The following is a 22150-nucleotide window of genomic DNA, read 5'->3' as shown; positions in this document are numbered from 1 at the left end:
AATATGTAGCTACAGCCAGGAGACGGAGAGCTTAGCTTAGGAGAAAGAGTGGAAACAGCCAGCCTGACTATGTCCACAGTTGCTATGCTAAGCTAAGCCAACAGTCTCTTGGATGTGGCCCGGGTGAAGGCCACAAGCCAAAATGTGTTCTTTTGACAAAGTTGTGATTTCTGTAGCTTCATATCTAACAGACCAATGAGTATTATTGATCTTTACATCTCAATAAGAAAGCAAATAAGTGAATTTTTACAAATGTTGAGCTCTTCCTTTAGTTGAATATACACACAGCTCTTAAACCAAGCTTGACTTATTCTGATCACTTTAGATCAAAGTTGCTTAAACATTGGTTCTGTTTGTAACGCTCGATCAATCTAGGCTTATAAACAGGAAGCTTCACTTCATCAGGTTATTGTGGATAATCCACAGACCTCAAAAATGTTATTTTTCAGAGATGTGATTATCACAAAGAAAACCCAAATTTGCATGGCTAGATCCCACCAGAGGTGAGGGAGGAAAATGATTGTATAAATTGGTTGAACTAATCCTTTACAGATCATTTTAACATGCAAGCCACACTGACCGTATTTGGTTAAGGCAAAAGCGAAGAACAGGACGGATGTGAGTTTCTTCTGTTTAGTGTGGGAGTTTAGCATAGAAGGTCCAAATTCTTATCCTCTTCTTAAACACTGAAAAGAAAGAAATTTAAGAACATTTTTGGATTAACCATAAACAACCTTGACCTCTGTTTAAATATTGCATTCTAAAAACTGTCTCAACGTTATTATGCATCATGATTTTAAGCTAAGCAGATAATGTCCTACCTGCCCAGTGTGCCTCCAGCCTGTGTGTAGTATTTGTTGTAGTCCAGTCGCAGTAACAGCTGAGCCAGATCAGAGTTTATCTGGTGGTTCCTCACGCTCGAAAGGATTTTAAACAGTAAGGAGGACTGGCGTCTAAAGCCCTGAAATTTCAGAGTGGTGGTATTACAAAATATATATTTACATTTTCCAACATTAGACAAATGAGATGAAGTATCTCTACCTTGACAAGGATATCCAGCTGAGCAGTTCCCCTCTCGTCCAATGACGCCACAGTCTGACTGACCAGTGAGCAGAAGTTTTGACACAGCTCAAGGATCTCATTTAGACAGTGGAATACCTGCACAAGCATTTATTACAATTTAGTAAGCAAATAGCCTCAGTTTGAAAACTTGGACAACTGTTGCAGCCGATTAAATTCCAACATAATTCGGTGTTGTAATGTATACCGGCTTCAGGAGGATGAAGGACTGGGCGAGCAGGTTACTGAGGAAGTGGTCGTGGGCCAGCCTGATGCTCTCAAAGTCTCTGGTGGAGTTGATCAGCTGAAGCAGCTGAGAGAACTGAGACTCCAGCACATCCACCTAGAGACAAACAACAGGAAAAAAGTTGCATAAAGATGCATAAAACTCTGCACACACAAAGACAAATATGCATAGATAGAATATCGAAGATTAAAATACAGTTTACAGAGTGCTGAACAAAGAATCACGGGAAAAACAAAACAAGAACACTAATTGATGTAAACTAGAAAAGCAGACTAAATAAAAACAATAAAATTGAGCACACAAATGTAATTATTTTAAATAAATTTGTGTCTTTGGTTAGTATATTATAAAAAAGTGTTCAGATTTCAAAAATAGCAAGTGAAATTGGCCAACAACCAAAACAAATTTTTAATTATTAGATTATGGTTAATTATTGAATTCTGTCTCTAAACTTATTTTTATATTCCCACAACATCACACTTGCTAGATTTATAGAATGCATAAGTTGTATTATAAGTTTAAGTTTTATATTTTCATTCATAATAACAGGTTTATCGTTTTATTGTGTCATACAAAATAAGTAAGCAGTTGTCACTTTCATCTACCATCTTTTTTTTAAAATTAGGAATTTGGGTCAAACATTATTATTTTGTAGCCTTTCGGGAAGTCTGGAACTACATTTAAAATGTTACTAAGTTTTGTTAAATGACAGTTATGCATGTTTTAAACATCAACAGGGATTTATCTTTCAGATGCGTAGCTCTGTGAATCGATGTAATGATACAAAAGGCACAAACTGGGGCTAGGGTTGCGCCTGAAAACGATGTGTACTCATAGTAAAGAATGTGTGTAATGAACATCTGCTTTTTTAAATAGTGGTTTGTGTGTGGGTAATTGTTTGTACAGTGAAAGAGGCACCAGATGTATAGTTACCTGCAAGTAGTACTGCAGGTTGTCGATCAAGAACGCCATGTGGTTGCGTAGTCTCCACTTAACGGCATCTGTCTGGCTGGACTTGAGGTGTTTCCTCTGCATCTGCAGAGCCCAGCAGTGCTGCAGCTGCGACTGCACCCGCCGCACACTCAGCAGGTACCTGAACACAACGTTGTACCTGACCACAGAGGAACAAACAGGAGGACAGGACACTAACCAGCTGTACTCACAATAAACAAATAATTTAATTTAATTATTAATTAAACACACTTCTCCAAGACAGCAGGAGTGAAGAGGATGTGCAGCGGCCACTGAACCTTGTAGGTGAGGCCGAGAGCAGCCCAACCTGTGGGAGGGACCTCACGAGGGGAGGTGTCTTGTGGAGGAGTGGCTCCATCTCTGGGGCCCGTCGCCTCTGAAATAATACGCATAATAACCATTAATCACTCTGCAGTCAAAATTACAGAGATAAGGAGAATGAACACTGAACCTGGTGCTTTACTGAACAGCACCAAATGAGTCTGATCATCATCTTCACAGTGTGTGCACAGAGGATTCACTGCTTGAAGGCTTTGGTGTGATTCTGTAATGACTAGTGACTGATCTAAAGCATTTGTTTAATGCAAACTGATTTCACTTAAGCCACAAAGTAGTGTGTGTTATTTGAAATAGAGGTGCAAATAATGATTATTTCCACTGTTGATTAATCAGTGTTAATCATTAACCAAACAATAAACAAAAGATATTTGATTTTAAAATAATAGACCAGAGGAAGCAGCAAATCCTCAAATTTAGGTAGCCATTCTTAATAAATGAGTTTAAACTATTATCAAAATTGTTGTTAATTAAATTTCTCTTTTTTCTTCTTTTCAAGCAGCAGTTTAATAAAGAAAATCTTACATCTTTTGAGAGAAGATTGCTTCAGTTATATACGTATAACATAAGGCTCTCTTCATTTAGTAACAGTCCGATTATAAAACCTCTGGATGGCGCTAAACACCAAATAAACGAGAGCATCATTTCAAAGTAAAAAGTTTTCCATTATATTTCAGTCTCCTAAATAAGTTTCCCATTATTAACATACAGTAAGCTCTGATCAGCAGCACACCTTTGCTGTCTTTGCCCTGGTAGTCTACAGTGAGGTGCAGCAGAGGCAGGAGGTTGTCGTCGTCCAGGAGCACCTTATGAGCTGCCTGCTGAAAGGCCACATTTACATCTGTGAAACGGAAAACATGACATTTGAACGCACACAGCCTTTCTTATGACGCCTGTTACCATAAACAGTAAACAAGTCCTGAATTCAAACACATTTTCTGAAATAAAAACTCAGGTTGCAAGATGTCTGAAAGCTTGATGCAGGCTGGCGCTGGAAAGGTTTCAGTTGTTATTTGTTGCTGTCCAAGAAGGCTCAACCCCTACACACTACACACCTCCATCCACTCTGCATCCATTTGAACTGGCTATTCCGCCAGTGTATGAGTGAGTGTGAAGCGTTTGAGCACTTAGGCTAAGACTAGAAAGGCGCTATACAAGTACGGAGTGTGCCAGGTAATGGTGGAAACATAAACTTGTAGCTACACATTCACAACACAGCACTAAAGTAAAATGTGTTTTGTGCCAGTTATTTTACAGCAAACGGTGATTGTTTCGGGGATGTTATACATTTACAGTTTAAAACTACAGCACATAAATATATGGCAGGCTAACTGAGAGCTGAATGAAAAACCCTTCTATCATGGTGACGGAGGTTTGTGCAGACAGAGCCTTACTGACATGTTGTCTGTAAACATCTAGTACACAGATTAATGAGAGAAAACTTCATTACAGTACTTATTGTCCGTACATCTACGTACAAATGGTAGCTCATAATTATTAGCGTCGGAACTCTCTTCACTGTAAAGTAGGGCTGGGCGATACGGCCAAAAATCTTATCACGATAAAAACATTTCGGATCATTCGATATCGATAATTATCACGATGTGTGTCAAATCATTATTTCTTTCAAGTTTAAAGGCAGATTTTTGCTCCTGAGTGAAATGTGACAAACACTTGATTTAAGCAGTGGATCACTTCACAAGTCTAAGGTAGAACATTCAAAACTATTATCTTTTACAACAAATATGATTAGTTAAACTTTTTTCAACAAAATAAATATTTTAATAGAAAAATTAAGTGCTAATTGGTTCGTGATTCAAATGAATTAAAGCAAATATTTATTGACGATATATTGAACATTTATTATATTGTTATTGAGGAAAATTATATTGCGATGATTAGCATTATTGTTTTATTGCCCAGCCCTACTGTAAAGCACCACAAGCCACCACACAATGACAACAAGTCGAAATGACTGCACAGACCTAACTTTAACAACAACATATTTCAGGTGTAAAATATGGTTGTTATGTATCAGATATAAACAAAGAGCAGTGTTTAACCTGCATCACAGTACACAGCCATAAATCCGTAATTGATAATATTCAATATCCTATTCCAGATCCTATGGGATTTCTCTCAGTAATATAAAATAAAAAAAATCAATATAGCCATGAAACTATTTTTACATTTGTCCTTCAATAAACAATAATCCAAAATCAGGTTAACAAGAAGTCACTGCTACAGGGTTTCTAGTATCCTTTTCATCTGGCCAAACATGTGAGGAAGCATGAATTAGAATATTTTTTTTAAGTATCTCAATATGCAGCATGATGACACTGCTGTAAGTATTAATGGATTGTTACACCCTGTTGTAGTTGCCAGTTGTTACAGCTGGGAATGTTGGAGCAGCAACAACTACACAACCTTTTTGTGCAATGTAACTACAGAACAATAGAGCCTGGGGGAAAAACTACATCACAGATCTCAGTCATGTTTGCATATTTAAAATTTTACCGTGCTCAGTGACGGCTGTTGGAGGCGTCTTCAGCATGTGCTGCGCAAGGTCAATAAAGACCTGGTAGAGCTCGCCACGACCCAGCAAGTAGAAGTCCTTAATAATCTAGATGAAAATACAAACGTCAGCAGTTTTCACTTGGCACACATTTATGATCCAGAACATGTGTGTGATTAATACAAACCTTAAGCTGTTCCAGCAGATCTGACTCCTCCACCATCAACGTCCAGAGATGCTGCAGGTCAGAAAGATTGTGACTTTTTAATTTAGTCACTTTGAGAGTGCTAATGCACTTTGAATGTTATTTAGTTGAAAGACAAAAACAATGCAGTAGTATTTGATCTCACCTCCGCCACTGTGCTCCTGATGTGATCAATCAAATTTTCAAAATCCACCAGGCTGAAAAGCGGTTGCTGTTTGAGTCTGTGCAGCTCAGCAGCAAACAAGTCCTCTTGGTGCTTCAGTATGGAGCCTAAAATAAACAAAACAGTAACGTGTAGTATTCTCTCTCTGTAGTGATATAAAAGGTGACATTTAGAGTATGCAGGTATAAGACTTCACTTAAATTACAGCAGGATAGACTACCGGCTCTGGATGGGCTGTGGTTGTGGTTTTCAAACATCTGGACAGATTCTCCCACAAAGAGGATCTTCTCAGCCACTCTGATGGGAATATAAGACGGCAGCATCTCAGTTCGCAGGGAGAACTGCTGCAGAGACGGAGCCAGCATGTTCTCCTCCTCGATCAGCCTCTGCACCACAACACAGCAGGACATAATCAAGACTACTGAGTTTTTGTCCAGTGTTTTGGTCCTGTCTCTCTGACTATAGCTCTCACCAGGTCCTGTAGTTCTCTGAGTTGTTTGCCGCTCAAACCTCCCAGCCCCAGGTCCTCCTCCTCCTCCTCCTGGTTGGCAGCAGCCCCTCCTGCACTGGGCCCCTGCTTTATGAAAAACTCCTCGCTTTGGTCCAGCAGCAATCCATGCAGCATCCAAGCTGCTAGCTGCTTGTACATCACACCATGGCACACAGCAAGAATCCTGCAGAATGGATAAAATAAATACAACTTCAACACAAAGACACACAAAACATTTGTGTATTTTAATAAGATAAAATGACAATACAGAAGATTTTATGACTGTTTATGTAGAGCAAGACAACGCACATTGCAGCTCAAACGTGCCTATAAAATGATGCATTTGCAATTTTGTAATTTTACAAAAAGCAGAAATCAATCACCACTATTCCATTCATTTGGAGTGGCCCAAAATGAAAATTATGAGGAGGTATACATCATCCAAATCAACACGAGAATAGAAACTATGCATAAAAAGTGACATCAAGGGAGTCGAGGGTCATTTTTTTCCTGCATATTGTGTTATTTACCTACAGCTTAATCAGTTTAAATGTGCCCTTTTATTACTTTAACTATTTGCTAGGTGTTCCTGTTGATCTTTATACCAAGTGCAGTGGTGACAAAAGCTTTTTGAAAAACAGCTACTTCATTAGTCACGTTTTGAGCGGAGATACCGCTCACACAAACGCACAGTCAAAAGACAAAGCTTCAAGGCCAAGGAGAAAAGGGAAGATATTAATTTTATAGACAGATGAGATAAAACAGAGTTTCATTTTAACACACATGCAAACATCCAAAACACATGCCATCAACTGTCAAATACAAAATAACTTTATCCAAATATCTATTGGAACAGGGCTACTTGGTGTCACAAAGTCAATGACACATCACAAGAGAACATATTGCAATACCAATAATAAAAATAATAATAATCTTTCTAAATGAAGTTACAAAGTGCTTTCAATGGTTGGACCACATTTAAAAGTAGCACTTTAATATACAGAGTATATAGGCAGTGTTTACCCAACAAAGTAAACACAGCTTTTAAACTTTAAAGCTGGGGAATGCAATATTGAAGAACATGCAAGAAACAGGTAGATTTTGAAAACCCACCCCTCTCTATTCTGCTTCTGAAATAAATTGCCTAACCCAGCTTTAAGGTCTTTGCCAAAGGGAGCTGACTTACTTTTCTAAGGCCATGCGTACAGGAGGAAGCCCTCCACAACTGTGCTTGTACACCGTCTCCAGGATCTGACAGCCATGGATCTAAAAGCAACACACACAAGACGAGGAGGACATAGCGGTCAATTCTGTTACCCAGGTACAACTCTAGATTATTATATCTAGTCTTCTAGTCATTTTCTTTGGTCTGTCTCCGTGTTAATTTAGTTTGCATGAAATATACTGACATGATTAATCTGTATCCTAAAATAAATGTTATATTTGCAAATTGTCAAATAAGTTATCAAATTGCTGATCTTTGTGCAAAATGAAATGTTTCCATCAACTGCCTTCGTGAGAGTATAGTCAAGAGGACGTGACAAGATCACATAATGAACTACGCATGAGTAACACCTCATGGCATGGCTGCTTTCCAACTGAGGAAATTTGTGTTTTCTCTAAATTTTTAACATATTACTTTGGTCTCTTAATCCATATGTATTTTGTTGTTTTTATCAGCTGCTATGGTGATAAAAGTGGGATGATGCAACAAGGGCTTGGGTTTGCACTTCAATCGGGGGAACTTGCGGTTACATACATTGACATCACTGGCTTTCTGGTGAAGTGGAGGCCTGTCGTTATACGTTATATATTTTTTTTAACAATTTATCAGCACTTTATGCCACCCTAAACTTATACTGTATTTCCTGGTGATATACTTCTATAAACAATCCTTACCTTCTGTGATTTTATAGTCTCCACCACCACCATCACAGAAGGAAACAGCAACTGGAACTTAACAGAGAAAAAGTACAATGTTAGACAAACAGATACAGTCCCCTCCAAAACTATTGGAACGGTGAGGCAAAGTCTTTTGTTTTTGTTGTTCACTAAGATCAAAAGATGAGTTCATGAGACAAGAGTTCAGAATTTCAGCTCTCATTTCCTGGTATTCACATCTAGATGTGTTAAACAACTCAGGACACACCACCCTTTGTTTGAACCCACCCATTTTTCAAGTGAGCAAAACTATTGGAACATGTGACTGACAGATGTTTCTTGTTGTCCAGGTGTTGCCTTTTAGGTTGATTGTCCAAATATTAAATAGCTCTGCATGACTAGTCTACCCTCCCCCATCATCCTGTGTGACTCCCCAGTCACCACTGTGGACTCCTTCCACTTCCTGGGCACCATCATCTCCCACTGACACTCCCCCCTTGCAAATGATACAAATGTCTCTGCACATGTAAATACAGTTTCATCGCAGGCTTGAGGCAGTTATTGCAAGCAAGGGTTGTGCCACCAAATATTAAATGTTATTTACTTTAAGATTATTTTACTTACTTTTGCTCTCCTAAGAATGCTGTGGTCTAATACAAACGGTGGTATGTCCTGAGTTGTTTAACACATCTAGATGTGAATACCAGGAAATAAAAGCAGAAATTCTGAACTCTTGTGATCTTGTCATCTTTTTATTTAAACCAAAATGTCTTCAGTGAACAACAAAAACAAAGAAATTTGCCTTCCCATTCCAATACTTTTGGAGGGGACTGTATGTTTAACTGTAGAAAGAATTCCCACTGAGTGTCTTTATAGATTTGTATAATTTCAAAGGAAAAAAATCTCTTTATAGGTTTTATTAATGCTTTACCTGATCAAGCTTGTAATTCACATGAGATATTGTCAGATGAGGATCTCCAAGGAACTGAAACATACATACAAGTTAAATGAGCATCCTGTTACGTGCTCGCCCATTTATTCTTATTGATTGTGTCATAATTTTACCTCTTGTTCCAGGTCCAGCAGGGCCTGTCTGTATGGCTGCAGCACAGAGTCCAGCCCGGTGCAGAAAGCCCGCAAATAAATTCCATGAAGTCCAGTCTGGTTGGGCTGGTTCGTGTGATGTTCCTAAAGAGCAAATTGTTTAGAGAAGTCCAGTGAGCAAGACATATTTATTTCATTAACAGACACAGCCTGTCGTAGATAGAAAGAAAAGGGTATGGTACGCCTTGACAAACTGAACGTCCTCAAAAATGCAACTGAACTGATATGGACATTGTCTTTGGTTTTTATTACATCGACTGGATACGTTGTAATATTAATAATAAATAATACTTTTTAAATACCACCTTCCATATAGGTATTCCATGTAGGTCAAAGTGTTTAACAATAAAGTGAAGAAACAAGAAAATAAATAAAAACAACAATGAATAGCACACAAAAGAGGCAGTAAAAAGCAAGAACAGGGCCCCATTTCAGAGAGCAGGATTACCCAAAATTCTGAGTATGTTAAGCCTGAGATGAGGGAAAGTCTGGATATTCCGTTTCAGAGAGCGAGATCAGATAATCCCTAGATCAGTAACTCCGGCAACTGATGCTGTGTTGCTGTTCTGAACGCATTTACATCTTTAAAAACTTTAAAATCTCGGTTAGATAGGCTATTAGTTTTTTACCCAAACATGATCTTGAACATGACCGCTTTTATGATCAATCTGTCATCGATGTATGACAGATCTTGGCACATCGTGGATTTATCCTCAGCACAGAATACAATCTATGTCCGTCTTTAGGTATAACGCTGCGACTCTGTGAACAGTTGCACTGAAAACACTTACAGTGGGCTACATTACTGCAGTAATCATTGTTTAATATGTAACCTATAAAACTGATCAATGAACTGTGATCTTTCATATTTCTGTTGCACTGATTGGAACATTCGTCGTTATCAACTGGAGACAAGGTGACTATTTCTGTGTGAGGATGACTTTGGTGCCGCTGAAACAAACAGGCCTAAATAAGGTTTAAAAGTGAGTTTTTCCATTATTAGCTGCTGATAGTCTGAATGTGTTTTGACAGCATTAATAAAATACAAAATGAGCAAGATTTTATTAATGTGAAATAGACATCTAAAACTTTAACCTCTAGACACATTTTCCACTGCAAAAAATAATTAATAGGCTAACCTGCTGGGTGTGACTGTGACTTTACAATCACAGGTTCATGAGTAAACAGTGTCTTATATTTGATCTATAGCCTACCTATTTTCATAATCAGGTAGGCGATTGCCACCGGCATTTTATCCCGCCGGGTTACAGTTTAACAAATATAGCCTTCCTATTTAAAATGGAATGTATTGGGCTGCAGCACTTTATCATTCATTAAGGAAATTCCAGTCTGGTAAATGATGAATGAGCAACGCTGTGTAGTAGCCTAATAATGTTAACGCATTGATCGCATTGATTCCACTCCTGCGTTTTAGAGCCTATCATGGTCCGCGTTGGCATGCATTCATATTTCTAGCTCCACCTGATTAAAATTGAGGCTCTGCCTTTATTTACCCGTTGCCATGGTGAATCATAGTATCGGAGCTCCATTAATGATGGCTTTTTTTCATCCCCACGCACGCGCTTCAATCAGGCTCAACATACTCAGAGTTGATAGAACTTATTCTGATCAGCTGCTCTGGAACTGAAAATTCAGAGTTTTCCCACCTCAGGCTCAATCAACCCAGAGCTCAGGGATAAGCCCAGAGTTTGTTAAGCCTGCTTTCTGAAAGGGCTCAGGTATGCTAAGAACAACAGAATATGGGAAAGACAGAAATATATAAGTATAAATAATAAAGTATTCCTATAAAGGTGCATCTCTTCATAAGAATATCTGTCTTGTTAAAATATACAAGCTAAAATTCTAAATAAGTTGTTATATAACATCTAGGGACTTTACTCACTTGTTGATGCACATGGCCAGTGTGTTGTTCTATGAATTCTGTAAAGCGAATGTAATCTGAGCCCAGTTTAGAGAGCCGGTTGAGGACACTGGTCTCACTGGGGTGAAGGAAGGGCAGGTCTTGGGACACCTGTGGGTGAGAAAAAGTGGTTCATGTTCGAAACGATACACTGTGTACCTCTAATACACAAAGGTTACTGTGGCGCACATAGGGCTGGGCAATAAAACATTAACAATAATTATTGCGGTATAATTTTCCACAATAACAATATAACAAGTGTTCAATAAATGTTTGATTTATTTCATTTGACACAAACAAATTAGAACTTTTTCTATTAAGATATTTATTTTGTCAAGGAAAAGGGACTGAAAAAAGATTTTACTCATGCATTTTTGTTAATTGTTTTGAATGTTCTACCTCAGATTTGTTAAGTGATCCAGAAAAGTGTTTGTCATGTTCTCACCATAATAGTTTAAAACCACAATTAATAATCTGGTTTCTTCAACTTTCACTCAGGAGCAAAAATCAGCCTTTAAACTTGAAAGAAATAACAATTTGATATTTATTGTGATAATTATCGATCAAAAAAATTATTGTGATAACATTTTGACCGTATCGCCAGGTGCACAAGCCACCATTCTTTCTGCTGCCTATTGACTGGTCACGTTTTAACCCTTTAGAAGTGTTATACGCACTGTTTAAGTGTAGCTTGCACAAGAATCCGTCGGTGTACCTTGCTGTGAATCAACCCATCAACAGTACTGCTGACAAGCAAAAAGCAAGAGCAAAGTTGTAGCCCATCCTTGACTGTTTTTATGGTGATGTCTCTCCTAAATTCAGGGAAGAGGCTTTAGAAAGTTTATTAACTGTTGCCAAATCAAGGTTAAAATCAAGGGCAACTGGTCAACTGGCTGATTTAAACCTTTGTTGGATGACCTGGATGACTGAGAAGCTTCACAGACATCTTACTAATAGTTGCCTAGGTTGACCTGGTTAGTTTTGGTTCATGATGATTTAGTGAACAGGGAGGCACAGAAGTGCATAGATAGCACTGTCACTTCACTTTCTGTGTGAATGTTCTCTCCGCAGGTTCCCACCCAGAGCCCAAATATGAAGTTCAGGTGAACTGCAGACTCCAACATGCTTAGATGTGTGACCAGTTGTCTGCTTATATGTTTGAGTCTTTTAGAACTCTAGAAAAATTTAATTTGTAACCCGGTTTATAGGCTCTTCTAACCTCTGGATGTATATAATGGAACTTAATTACTTTATTTTCATATAACCCTGGTTATCGTGAAGAATAAAACGAGCAGCGTTTGAGGAAGATACTTTTGAGAGGCAGATAAATGGAGAAGATTGCAGATTTTAGCCTGAGACCGACTGTATAACGTTATATTGTTTGTAAAATATGGTACATATCTCTTCTAATGGCTGAATATAAACCAGTCTATCCTTAAGCTAACGTATCCTAGCACAAACGTATAACATGTTAGTATTTTATGTATGTTGGTCTATGTCTTACTGCAGAACCAATTGCCCTGCGGGGACATACAATGTTTAAGTTTATTTTAGTTTAAGCAAATAAAACACTATAAATTGATTTGTTAGTCCTGTTGAAATAATAATAATATATGAGAGAATAATAATAAAACCTTTAAGGTTAGCTAGCATGTCACCGTTAACTCGTACACGTCGCTTTGTAGGGAGGCTACAAGATGTTTTAGCTTTACCTGCAAACCTGTGCGTTTGTTCCATGTGAATATCGTCCCCGGGTACCCGCTCAACGCCAGCAACAGCTCGTGAATCATGTTAATTCACCCTGAAATTATAAAAATCATCGGTGAGTTTCTCATTCATCCACCAAAACAAACTGCCGCCCGAGCTGTCGCAGGTTGGCTACGTCACGTCGCAAAGCATCACGGGGGCACGGACTAGTCGTTTTCGACATTAATTTATTTTAAAATATCATAAGAGTAAGTTCCTATCATATGTAAACGCACAATAACTTACTTCAAGGCTATAATGAGCTCTACAACAAACGTTAGCATGGTAAACCCGCAGCTGCCAACTGCGCTTCTGGGAAATGTAGTTCCTCACGCAAAAAAAAAAGGGTAGCGTCATCAGTCTTGCGTCATCATTGGGTCATGTGCGTCATGTGTGGCTAGCTAGCAACACCTCGCAGCGGAGAAAGCTTGGTATGTCGTAGTTATAAGTTGAAATGTAAAAACGCCACATCATACAGACTGTACAAGCTATTTATATCACGTTACTCGCCTTTTAATTTAGCTTTTTTAGCATGTTGTTGTTATTTGCTTGGCTTCTAGAAGAGCTGTTGTTACTCGGCTAGCCGTTTGGCTTAAGTTAACGTTAACAGTTGCTGAAGTCATTTAACGTTAGTGTCTGTTTCACTCTGGGAAACTTGTTAGCGTCGTTAGGCTACAACCAGGCAGGTCTAAAAGAACAACAAAATCTAGTAACATTAGGTACACGGATATATGTAGTCTTTTATAATCTTGTTAGGTTTGATAAGACCAGTTAGCCTGTTTCAAGCTAGCTGTACTAACGTAGGTGCCACACAAATAAAAGAGCAGGTGTGGGTTTTCTTTACTTGTTAAATACATCGATTGTTATTCCAGGGATGGCGGGGGAGAGGAGCGGAGAGGACATTGTTTCAGAGTACCTGGGCCAGAACCCGCAGCTAGCCCAATGGGTCGACACTTTAAGAGACTACTGTGAGAGCAACAAACAGTGGGTTGCTCGGAGAGAGTTCATCGTGAGAAATATGGAGACCTTCCCTACAGTGAAGCCAGGGGTTCCCAGCAGCAGTCTTGACAGGCTGCTCTCTCTGTCCATGGTATGGGCCAATCACGTTTTCCTCGGTTGCAGGTAAGACCCGCACTGACAGAGCAGATTGATCAACTCCAGATAGTAAACATGAAGGCACACTGATGAGGAAGTCCACCTGTCTCTGTTCTCTTCATTCCTCAGCTATCCACAGGCTGTAATGGACAAGATCAAGGAGATGGGTGAGGGGATAGTTGTCCAAGACGCCCCAGTTCACAAAACAACAAAAGATGGAATCATGGGCAGAGGAAAGCGGAGTGCTACAGGTGGTAATGCAATGCACATTTTTAATAAAGCAGACTACCGTATTTCCTTCTCTTTAGCCGCATCCTAATATGATATGTCTAGGTGGACACAAGATAAAACTTGTGACACACAATGTTTACAACACCATTATTTTATCATGTTTGCTTGTCGGGATTGGGAATACACAGAATGACAGAAACATAGGGGGATAAAATACACTGTAGTAAGCATTGTGGTCAATAGTGATGTTTATAATATTTGTTTCCCCATGTATGTAAGTATGGGTGGAGAAAATATTAAAAGCACCTTTCAACACAATGCAAATCAGCACCACCCCAAGCTAAGGTGTTATTGTCAAATATGGTGATATTTGCTTTGATTTATATAGCGCCTTTCACAAACCCAAGGACGCTTAACAAACAAAAAAAGGCGGGAGGTGAGAGGTGTGAGGCCAGGGGAGATTAAAGCCCATAGGCCTCAGTGAAGAGGTGTGTTTTAAGCTGCGTTTTAAAGGTTATTATAGAGGAGGCAGAGCGGATGGCAAGAGGAAGCTTGTTCCAGAGTGATGGTGCACTGACACAGAAAGCTCTGTCACCAGATGTCCAGAGCCTGGAATTAGGGACAGCAAGCAGGTCCTTGTCAGAGGACCGCACGGACCGTGACTGAGTGTAGGGATGGAGTAGATCTGTGAGGTACTGAGGTGCAAGTCCATGGAGAGGTTTGTACGTCAGTAGTTTGTATTGAAAATATTTAATCCCATTTTGAATATAAAGACGACCAAGCAGCTAAAATGCACGCTTCAATAGTTGTTTATTTACAAGGTACAAGGTTATTTATTAGTCATTATACAGCACAAGGCTGCATAATGAAATGAAATTTGCACCCGCCGTGGCTCCTGGTCCGGTTGATCGGGCCCTGTGGATCATGGTCCGCTGCTTTTTAATCCAAAAACCCCGTCTTCATTTTCCAATGACTGTATTTCTGTCAGCGGTAACACGTGTTTTGGCAATAAAGCTGGAAAAAACAGATTTAAAAAACAAAAGTGTAGCAAAGTTTGAAGGAGCTGCTGCTTTAACAAGCGGTTGCCATAGAGTTTATTTCATTTTAGTGATAAGTGATATCGTCATCTCAATGTTGAACAATGTTATTGCACATTGCAGATTTTCCTCATATCATGCAGGCCTAGTTGGCTTATCCATACCAGTCAAAAAGTCAGAAGTATCTTCAGCCAAGTCCAGTTTAAGGCTGCAGCTAATAATGATTTTAGTACTAGAAGCTTCTACAGATTATTTCATCGATGCATCGTTTAAGAAGTACTTTTAGTACTAGTACTATACAAGTTGTACTAAAGTGCAGCTCCCTTACACCCAGTTAACTCAGGACTGTGACGTTACAAACCCAAACTCACGGCCCAACCAGGTCCACTTTGCAAACAGCGTCATCATAATCACGTCGTGTTCACACAGGTAATCGCGATGTGCGACTGTAATAAATGTCCGTGTGAAACAGTGTGCTTCATAGTTATATGGATTAATCGAATTATTCGATTTCATCGATGAATCGTTTTCAGCCCAACTCACCAGTTAATCATGATTTCAGTGAAATGCTAAAGTTGCTGTTACTGTTACGTTGTCTGTGGTCCGCTGACAGAACACCGAGTGCTTTCTGATCAGGTGCCGTCGTGCTGTTGCCGAGGCGACGTAAGTTTTGTTTTACGGTGGCGGACTGTAACATTACTGAGTTGTTGTTTTCTTTTAGCTTGAAATAATCCCATATTTTGGACACTTTCTTCTTTGTCCCTCGCTATTTTGTCTCTCTTCCTCCACGTTGCAAACAGCGGCATCATAATCACGTCGTGTTCACACAGCGTAAGCGCGATGTGCGACATTAATAAATATCCGTGTGAAACTGCTATATAGTTATATGGATTAAACTAAGCGTCGATGCATTTAATCCATTTTCAAATTAATGGATGACTGAGAATATTCACAGACTTTGATAGGCATAGTAGTCTGACTCCTACCCTCTTTGAAAGGTTGGTTTGTAGGAGAAATGATAGTTTGCTCTGTAGGTAAGTTTTAATCTTCAGTTTTGAGATACAAATAAAGAACCTCCCACCCCCATTTACTAAGGCAGCTACAAACTTGGTAGATTTAAAAATAATAATTATATATCCACCTAAGTTAAAATTAGCTTTCACTGGGCGGTAAATAGTGTGTTTAAAAAAAGCTGTTTTCTTTTTAGTAGATCAGGTCCAACAGGGTTTCTGTTTAATTACCTGCATGCACACACCTGCTGCTGAAGTCTGTGCAGTCATCACTATCCTGCCTGTTGTGTCTTCATTTGTAGAAGGCGATACTGACAGCTGTTTGAAAAGAGCCAAATGTGGGGCTAACGAGCTTGACAGTCGACCTGCTGGGAGGACTGCTACGTGGGCTGTGGGTCAGAAATCAGGACCTCCTCCACAGGCTCCAGCAGATCACCAGCCCTTCTTCAACCGTCTCTACAAGGCGGTGGCCTGGAAGTTGGTGTCGGCAGGGGGCTTTGGTCCCAACTTGGACCATTTTGAAATACTCCGTTCCTGTGTAGAGTCATGTAAAGAGACCCTGGCCTGTGTGTTTGTGCCACTGAAGGACATCGCAGGCCTACCCGCAGGTCGCACGCAGAAGGAAGGCCACGTGTGCGAGATTCGCTGTCAGACTGTGTACATGGGAACAGGATACGGGCGGGATGAGTCCGCAGCCAAGGCCATGGCTTCCAAAGAGGCCCTGAAAGTCTTTCAGGGGCGAAAAGTAACAGTTAAGATCTGCAGACGGAGGTACAAAGGGAAAGATGTGGAGGATTTGGTGTTGCTGGACGAACAGCCTCGGAGTCAGGGCTTTCCTCCTGCACTCAGCTACCCTTTTCAGGACGAGCAGCTGGAAGATGCTTCTTCATAAAGCTGACAATTTGTGATGTTTGCCCTTCTGGGCGCACAGACAAGTGACATTTACTGAATGGAGCTACTGAAGAAATTCATGACTGAGTCAGGACTAGACTGTTATGTACCATAACATCATAATTAGACTTGGGAATCATTGAGTAACTTAGACTTTGGTATCATAATACAGGTGACACAATGTTAGACAACTATCTGGGATACATTATTAAAACAACAAGAATTAATCTTATACTGTATTGACTACATTTTTAACCACATTCAGTTTTACATTGTTTTATAGACAATAAAATGATGTGAATAAAGTTGCAGCATTATATAAAGTCAAACGGCCACAAACTGGTAAAAAGCTCAACTCCCAGACGACTAAAGAGTTAAAATAAAGGAAAGTCACCATATTATTGTAGGAGAATGTCATTGGATTATTTGGATGTGATTTATTTGTCGCAACAAAATGACTATTGGCCATCACCTGATATTTGGAGTATTCGTGTGTATATTTTTCCCATTTGTGCGTTCGTGTCATGACAAGTTTTGTTCTGGTGATTTCACAAACCGTAACTGGGTGCAGTCACGCCTACAGCTTGATTTAATTTATCAACAATTAACAAACCACAGTTGATAACTTTAACTTTTCCTTTATCTTTGTACCCATTAATACAGTCACTGTCAGTTTTTCTAAACATGATTGACTTGACTGTAGTGTTCATACAATTAGAAATCCAGACTTTATTTTGATATTTCAGTTTTTCCGACCATAAGTGACTTTTGGATGATTTTTTTTTTTTCTCTAATTGTAACCATTAACCCTTGCATTTTATAGTTTTTCTGTAACAGGTTGAGTTGGCAGGGTCAGTTATTTGGTGGATCCTGTGTTTAAATCTCATTTTTCTTACTTAGCCAGAAAATGTAACTTGTGGAGTAAAAGTTAAGATCACATAGACCGCTCCAAACGTTGTTGTTGTTATGATGTTGACTCAAGGTGTTTAAAAGGGGTTCACTCAGTCCAGTTCTTCAGAAAACTAGGAAACTGTAATCTGCTAACCAGTGATTGAAAAATAACTACACATTTCTACAAAGAAATTACCAAAGTGTTGAGTTTTTTTTATTCCAGTATGTTCAAAGAGAAGTTAAGGTGTACATTATACTTTTCAATTTACATGTTTTTCACCAATATTTTGCCAATAACTAATTACCCATTATACTGTTCACCGAAGTACAAAAGGTTTCTGCTTTTATTTTATTTCATTTTCACAGATTAAAAAAACACTGAAACCCAGACTATGTTGAAAATATTGTGTCACAATTAAGAAAATCCCTTTGAGCACAGTTGGATACAGTGTGTACAGTTATGCAGTGCTGCTGTGATGTGTGAATCTTTTCCAGTCTGGGTTGAAGGTGAACAGGGTTGCACTGAAGTGTGACAATCCAAACTGTTCCATGTTACTGTGTGTTTACACCAGTGGTCCTGTTTGTTTATATATATATATATATATATATATATATATATATATATATATATATATATATATATATTATAATTTTTTTTTTTTTTTAAATAAAGATGATTTAACCAAGTGCAGTTTATTTGGTTTCCACCTGGAGAAAACGCACCCAGCTTGGTGATTTTGTGTACAGCCTTTTGAGTAAATAATTGTTTCTGTCACAGTTTAATGGTGTCATTACATAATTTCACCATGGTGCAGGTGAAAAGGTTATTATTGGAATCTATATGTTGAATTGCATCACATACTGCCTCTCATTAGTGGTAATTGGCAAGTTCAGACACAACTGAAGTGGATGATCAGTTCCTCATTAGAGGATTAAGTAGATGCTAGCAGTGCTCATCAAATAATTATAAACTCAGTGATTTGAGTGACATTCATGCTTGACCTCCCCCATATTTGAAACTGAGCTATATTTCCTCCATCAGCCGGACGCCTTCGGCCTCGTCAACACATTGACCGGACTGTATTCACATGACTGCACTGTGTTGTTTTTCACTTCATTAGACAATCTGAACTCCGGCGATGATACGATGTGTAACGTAGTTGATGGTTAAAGGATAAGTCTGGCATTTTTCAGCATGGACCTATTTTTCCGTCTTTTTGTATCTTTGTGACAATGGGGACAACATTTTTTTAAATTGGTCTGTTATTGAGTGAGAGCGATGCAGATGTAAATGGAGCGCACCATGAAGAGAAACAAGGCTGCAACATAATCCTTGTGGGCAATTGCACCCAGTCAAAGTACATCCACTTAAGTGCTCTTTTTTTCTACCCACTTTCTTAAAAGCCACCAGACTCCATTGACAAAAACAGTAATTTTACCTCACAGGTGTTTTTGTTATTGTGTGAAGCTGACGTTTTAAAGGGTTAAAACACCAAAGTCACACACACAAACAAACTAACCGATCAGCAGTAGATCGAAGAGGTAAAATTACAGTTTTTGTTAAGGCAGGCTGGTGGCTTTGACAAGAGCAATATAGGACTGTTTCTGGTTAACAAAAGAGGATCTTACTCTTTAAAAAAGGTCTATCTCTGTAGGCATTATTTCCATAATGTTGCTTACATTACACACTTATAATAACAATCTGAGCCTGTGAAGTGACAAAAACATGCACTTTAGTGGTACTTTGATGGGGCGCAATGTTGTCCCAATTGGTCATAGACAAAAACATGGGGTAGTATAGTCCAGGTTGAAAAATACCTTGGTTACCCTTTAAAATAAACTGCCACATGCTCATGCTTATTTCATAATATATACCCCTGAAATGTGGGAATTGTACAAAGCATGCTTCAACTAAACATCTGAATTTTGACATAGGTTTACATCTGCATTGCAACCCTATGGCATTTGTATATTTTCACAATATGATAATGTACTTCAGTGTTCTGTAGTCCGTCTCAGGTTTCACCACTAGAGGGCAGCAGTGCGTGTATGTGATTTTCTACTTTAAAGTTGGACTGCCGGTTTGTTTGTGTGTGTCTTTGTGTGTGTGTGTGTATACACACAACATTTTATGTCATATATTGTTTGGTACTTTATTTCTTTATTTTAGTACTTTACAGAATACTTTGTGGTACTTTGGTATATTGGGCGCTTTCTTTCTTTCTGTCAATTAATTGTGGCATCTATGGTGCATAAGGGCACCTTGCGGTTGCATGCGATGTGATTTAGTTGGTAAACATAATAGAACTTTGTGGTATTTCAGTACATTATGGAACATTTCGTGTGGTAGTTTGAGTTTTTGGCACATTTTTGGTACACCTAATGCATTGTTACTTTATAGTATACTTTGGTGGTAGATTGTGGTTCTTTGAGTACTTAATCCTGGACCTTGAGTCTTCTTGTGATACTTTGTAGTGCTGTTGTGGTACTTTGTTGGACTCTACTGTTGTTTGTACTTTTTAGTAACCACTTATATGTTTTGTGGTGCTTTTGTAGTTAGGTAGTAGTAGGATGTGATTTTTTGGTGAACTCAATCAATCTTTGGAGTATCCATACTTTCTAGACCACTTACGCTAGCTTTTAGTAGTTTGAACTTGTTGTGGTACATTTTGGTACGCTTTGTAGTACTTTCTTGTTTTTGTTGCTTTGCAGTTGTGGTACATTGTGGTTCTTCATGGTACCTCATCTTGGAGCTTGTGTTTTTGGTGGTAGTTTGTTGTGATTTGGGGCACTTTGTAGTGCTCAATGTGGTAGTATATGGTACTTTGTGAAAACTTGTGCTTTATTTTAATAAATGCTTAAGAATTTGTGGTACCTTTTGGAAGGCTTTGTGAGTCTTTGGTTGATACACTGTTGTGCTCCAAGTGATATTTTTGCTGGGCAGGAGGATTCACACAGGAGACTTTACTCTCTTCTCTTTGATTTTTCCTGGTGAGACACAATGAGAGAAATAGTAGCAGTAACAGGCAGAGAGAGAGAGAAAGAGGTTTGACATTCAACAAAAGTCCCTGACTGGAATTAAACCCAGTACATTGCATTTAATGGTATGCATCTTAACCACTCGGCCACCCAGACTCTTCTTTTTAAACATGTATTTATTTATCTGTCTCTTCAATGAGCAGTGATAATAACATTCACAGCCTTCACATTACAGGAAGTCTTACTGTATTTATTGACACGCACCAAAAGCAAAATAAAATCAGTTAGAGATCTGTGTGCATGTGTTAACATATTAGTGTTCACGTTATACATCAGCTTCACCGCCTCAAGCATTGTCTGGTGTCAATGTATTGAGCGGTTTACACCCAACAATGCCATTCTCAGAGAGCAATCTCTATTTCAGACTGTATCATTTGTCACCTGCTCTGCATCTCCATCCATCACACTCTCAATCATCCTACCTCTCTCTTTTTTTTTCTTTCAGTTTCTCAGTATTTTCGTCACCATCTCCATCTGTCATTCTTTACTTCTCTGTCAAATTATCACACAAACAAACATTTCTCCCAATGGGCGATTGCTGCAGGTTTGAACTGTCTCAATGTGTGAAAAAAAAAAAAGCCCTTATCCACACATTCAATCTCTATCGGAACTGGAGGTAATTCCCCGAGGAATCAATAACGACTCCTCGCTGTCTGGAGAAAGTATTGCTGTTCAGGAAGATAAACAGTCTCATTGTCAGTCCAACCACCAAGAATGTTTCTATATATGTGCCTTTAATCCCTTGCTTGAATTTAAAGTGTGCAAAAACGACCAAGTTTGGAGTTAAGTTTTTAAATTTCAACAGCAAAATGGTTAATAATGCATTTCTTCATCTCAGTTTGCAGATCACATGAACCACAAGCACTGGCTTTGCCGTGTACAACTCTCAGGTCACTTAAGTTAATAAAACTTCCCCTAGTCTGTGATGGCTATATACGCTATATTGCCAAAAGTTTTGGGTCACCTGCCTTTACATGTACGTGAAGGTTACTGACATCCCATTCTTAATCTGTAGGGTTTAATATGGAGTTGGTCGACCCTTTGCCGCTATAACAGCTTCAACTCTTCTAGGAAGGCTGTCCACAAGGTTTAGGAATGTGTTCATGGGAAGTTCTGACCATTCTTCTAGAAGCGCATTTGTGAGGTCAGGCACAGATGTTGGAGAAGGCCTGGCTCGCAGTCTCCGCTCTAATTCATCCCAAAGGTGTTCTATGGTGTTGGGGTCAGGACTCTGTGTAGGCCAGTCATGTTATCCACACCAAACTCGCTCACCACGTCTTTATGGACCTTGCTTTGTGCGCTGATGTGCAGCGCAGT

At 39.0% G+C, this 22150-nt stretch overlaps 2 protein-coding genes across 4 annotated transcripts; one reads left to right on the top strand and one right to left on the bottom strand.

Annotated features, from left to right (window-relative positions):
- Positions 1 to 433: 433 nt before the first annotated feature.
- Positions 434 to 12769, bottom strand: LOC119890269 (gamma-tubulin complex component 4). Its single transcript, XM_038701447.1, has 18 exons — positions 12606 to 12769; positions 10876 to 11004; positions 8934 to 9056; positions 8800 to 8853; positions 7887 to 7943; positions 7174 to 7253; positions 5970 to 6171; positions 5718 to 5883; positions 5480 to 5604; positions 5317 to 5367; positions 5132 to 5237; positions 3348 to 3455; positions 2510 to 2654; positions 2240 to 2417; positions 1268 to 1402; positions 1042 to 1158; positions 822 to 961; positions 434 to 686 (listed from the first exon to the last, which is right to left on the bottom strand). Exons 1-18 carry the CDS (start codon positions 12681 to 12683, stop codon positions 680 to 682), a joined length of 2001 nt encoding a protein of 666 aa, XP_038557375.1. The 5' UTR covers positions 12684 to 12769; the 3' UTR covers positions 434 to 679.
- A 219-nt stretch (positions 12770 to 12988) lies between these two features.
- Positions 12989 to 18184, top strand: LOC119890272 (protein CDKN2AIP homolog A-like). Of its 3 annotated transcripts, none has more exons than XM_038701452.1 (4): positions 12989 to 13070; positions 13512 to 13761; positions 13864 to 13985; positions 16315 to 18184. In XM_038701452.1, the coding sequence occupies exons 2-4, from the start codon at positions 13514 to 13516 to the stop codon at positions 16902 to 16904; spliced, it is 960 nt and encodes a 319-aa protein (XP_038557380.1). In that variant the 5' UTR covers positions 12989 to 13070; positions 13512 to 13513; the 3' UTR covers positions 16905 to 18184. The 3 variants fall into 3 exon arrangements, with proteins under 3 accessions (XP_038557380.1, XP_038557378.1, XP_038557379.1); XM_038701450.1 differs by having other exon boundaries at positions 13864 to 13988; XM_038701451.1 differs by lacking the exon at positions 12989 to 13070 and adding an exon at positions 13338 to 13358 and having other exon boundaries at positions 13864 to 13988.
- Positions 18185 to 22150: the final 3966 nt, after the last annotated feature.

Source organism: Micropterus salmoides, unplaced genomic scaffold (genome assembly GCF_014851395.1).
Source record: "Micropterus salmoides isolate LMB-PRFRI ecotype aquatic unplaced genomic scaffold, ASM1485139v1 Ms_hic_scaffold_6, whole genome shotgun sequence".
Lineage (NCBI taxonomy): Eukaryota > Metazoa > Chordata > Actinopteri > Centrarchiformes > Centrarchidae > Micropterus > Micropterus salmoides.
The sequence above is the reverse complement of the archived record's forward strand: the minus strand, read 5'-3'. Positions and strand labels throughout refer to the sequence as shown.

Coding starts and splice junctions, on each gene's coding strand:
- LOC119890269 (XM_038701447.1), bottom strand. CDS start 12,683: ATGATTCACGAGCTGTTGCTGGCGTTGAGCGGGTACCCGGGGACGATA. Junction 1,159..1,267: donor CCTTCATCCTCCTGAAGCCG/GTATACATTACA, acceptor ATGCTTGTGCAG/GTATTCCACTGTCTAAATGA. Junction 962..1,041: donor AGCTGGATATCCTTGTCAAG/GTAGAGATACTT, acceptor CTGAAATTTCAG/GGCTTTAGACGCCAGTCCTC.
- LOC119890272 (XM_038701450.1), top strand. CDS start 13,514: ATGGCGGGGGAGAGGAGCGGAGAGGACATTGTTTCAGAGTACCTGGGC. Junction 13,762..13,863: donor CACGTTTTCCTCGGTTGCAG/GTAAGACCCGCA, acceptor TTCATTCCTCAG/CTATCCACAGGCTGTAATGG. Junction 13,989..16,314: donor AAAGCGGAGTGCTACAGGTG/GTAATGCAATGC, acceptor CTTCATTTGTAG/AAGGCGATACTGACAGCTGT.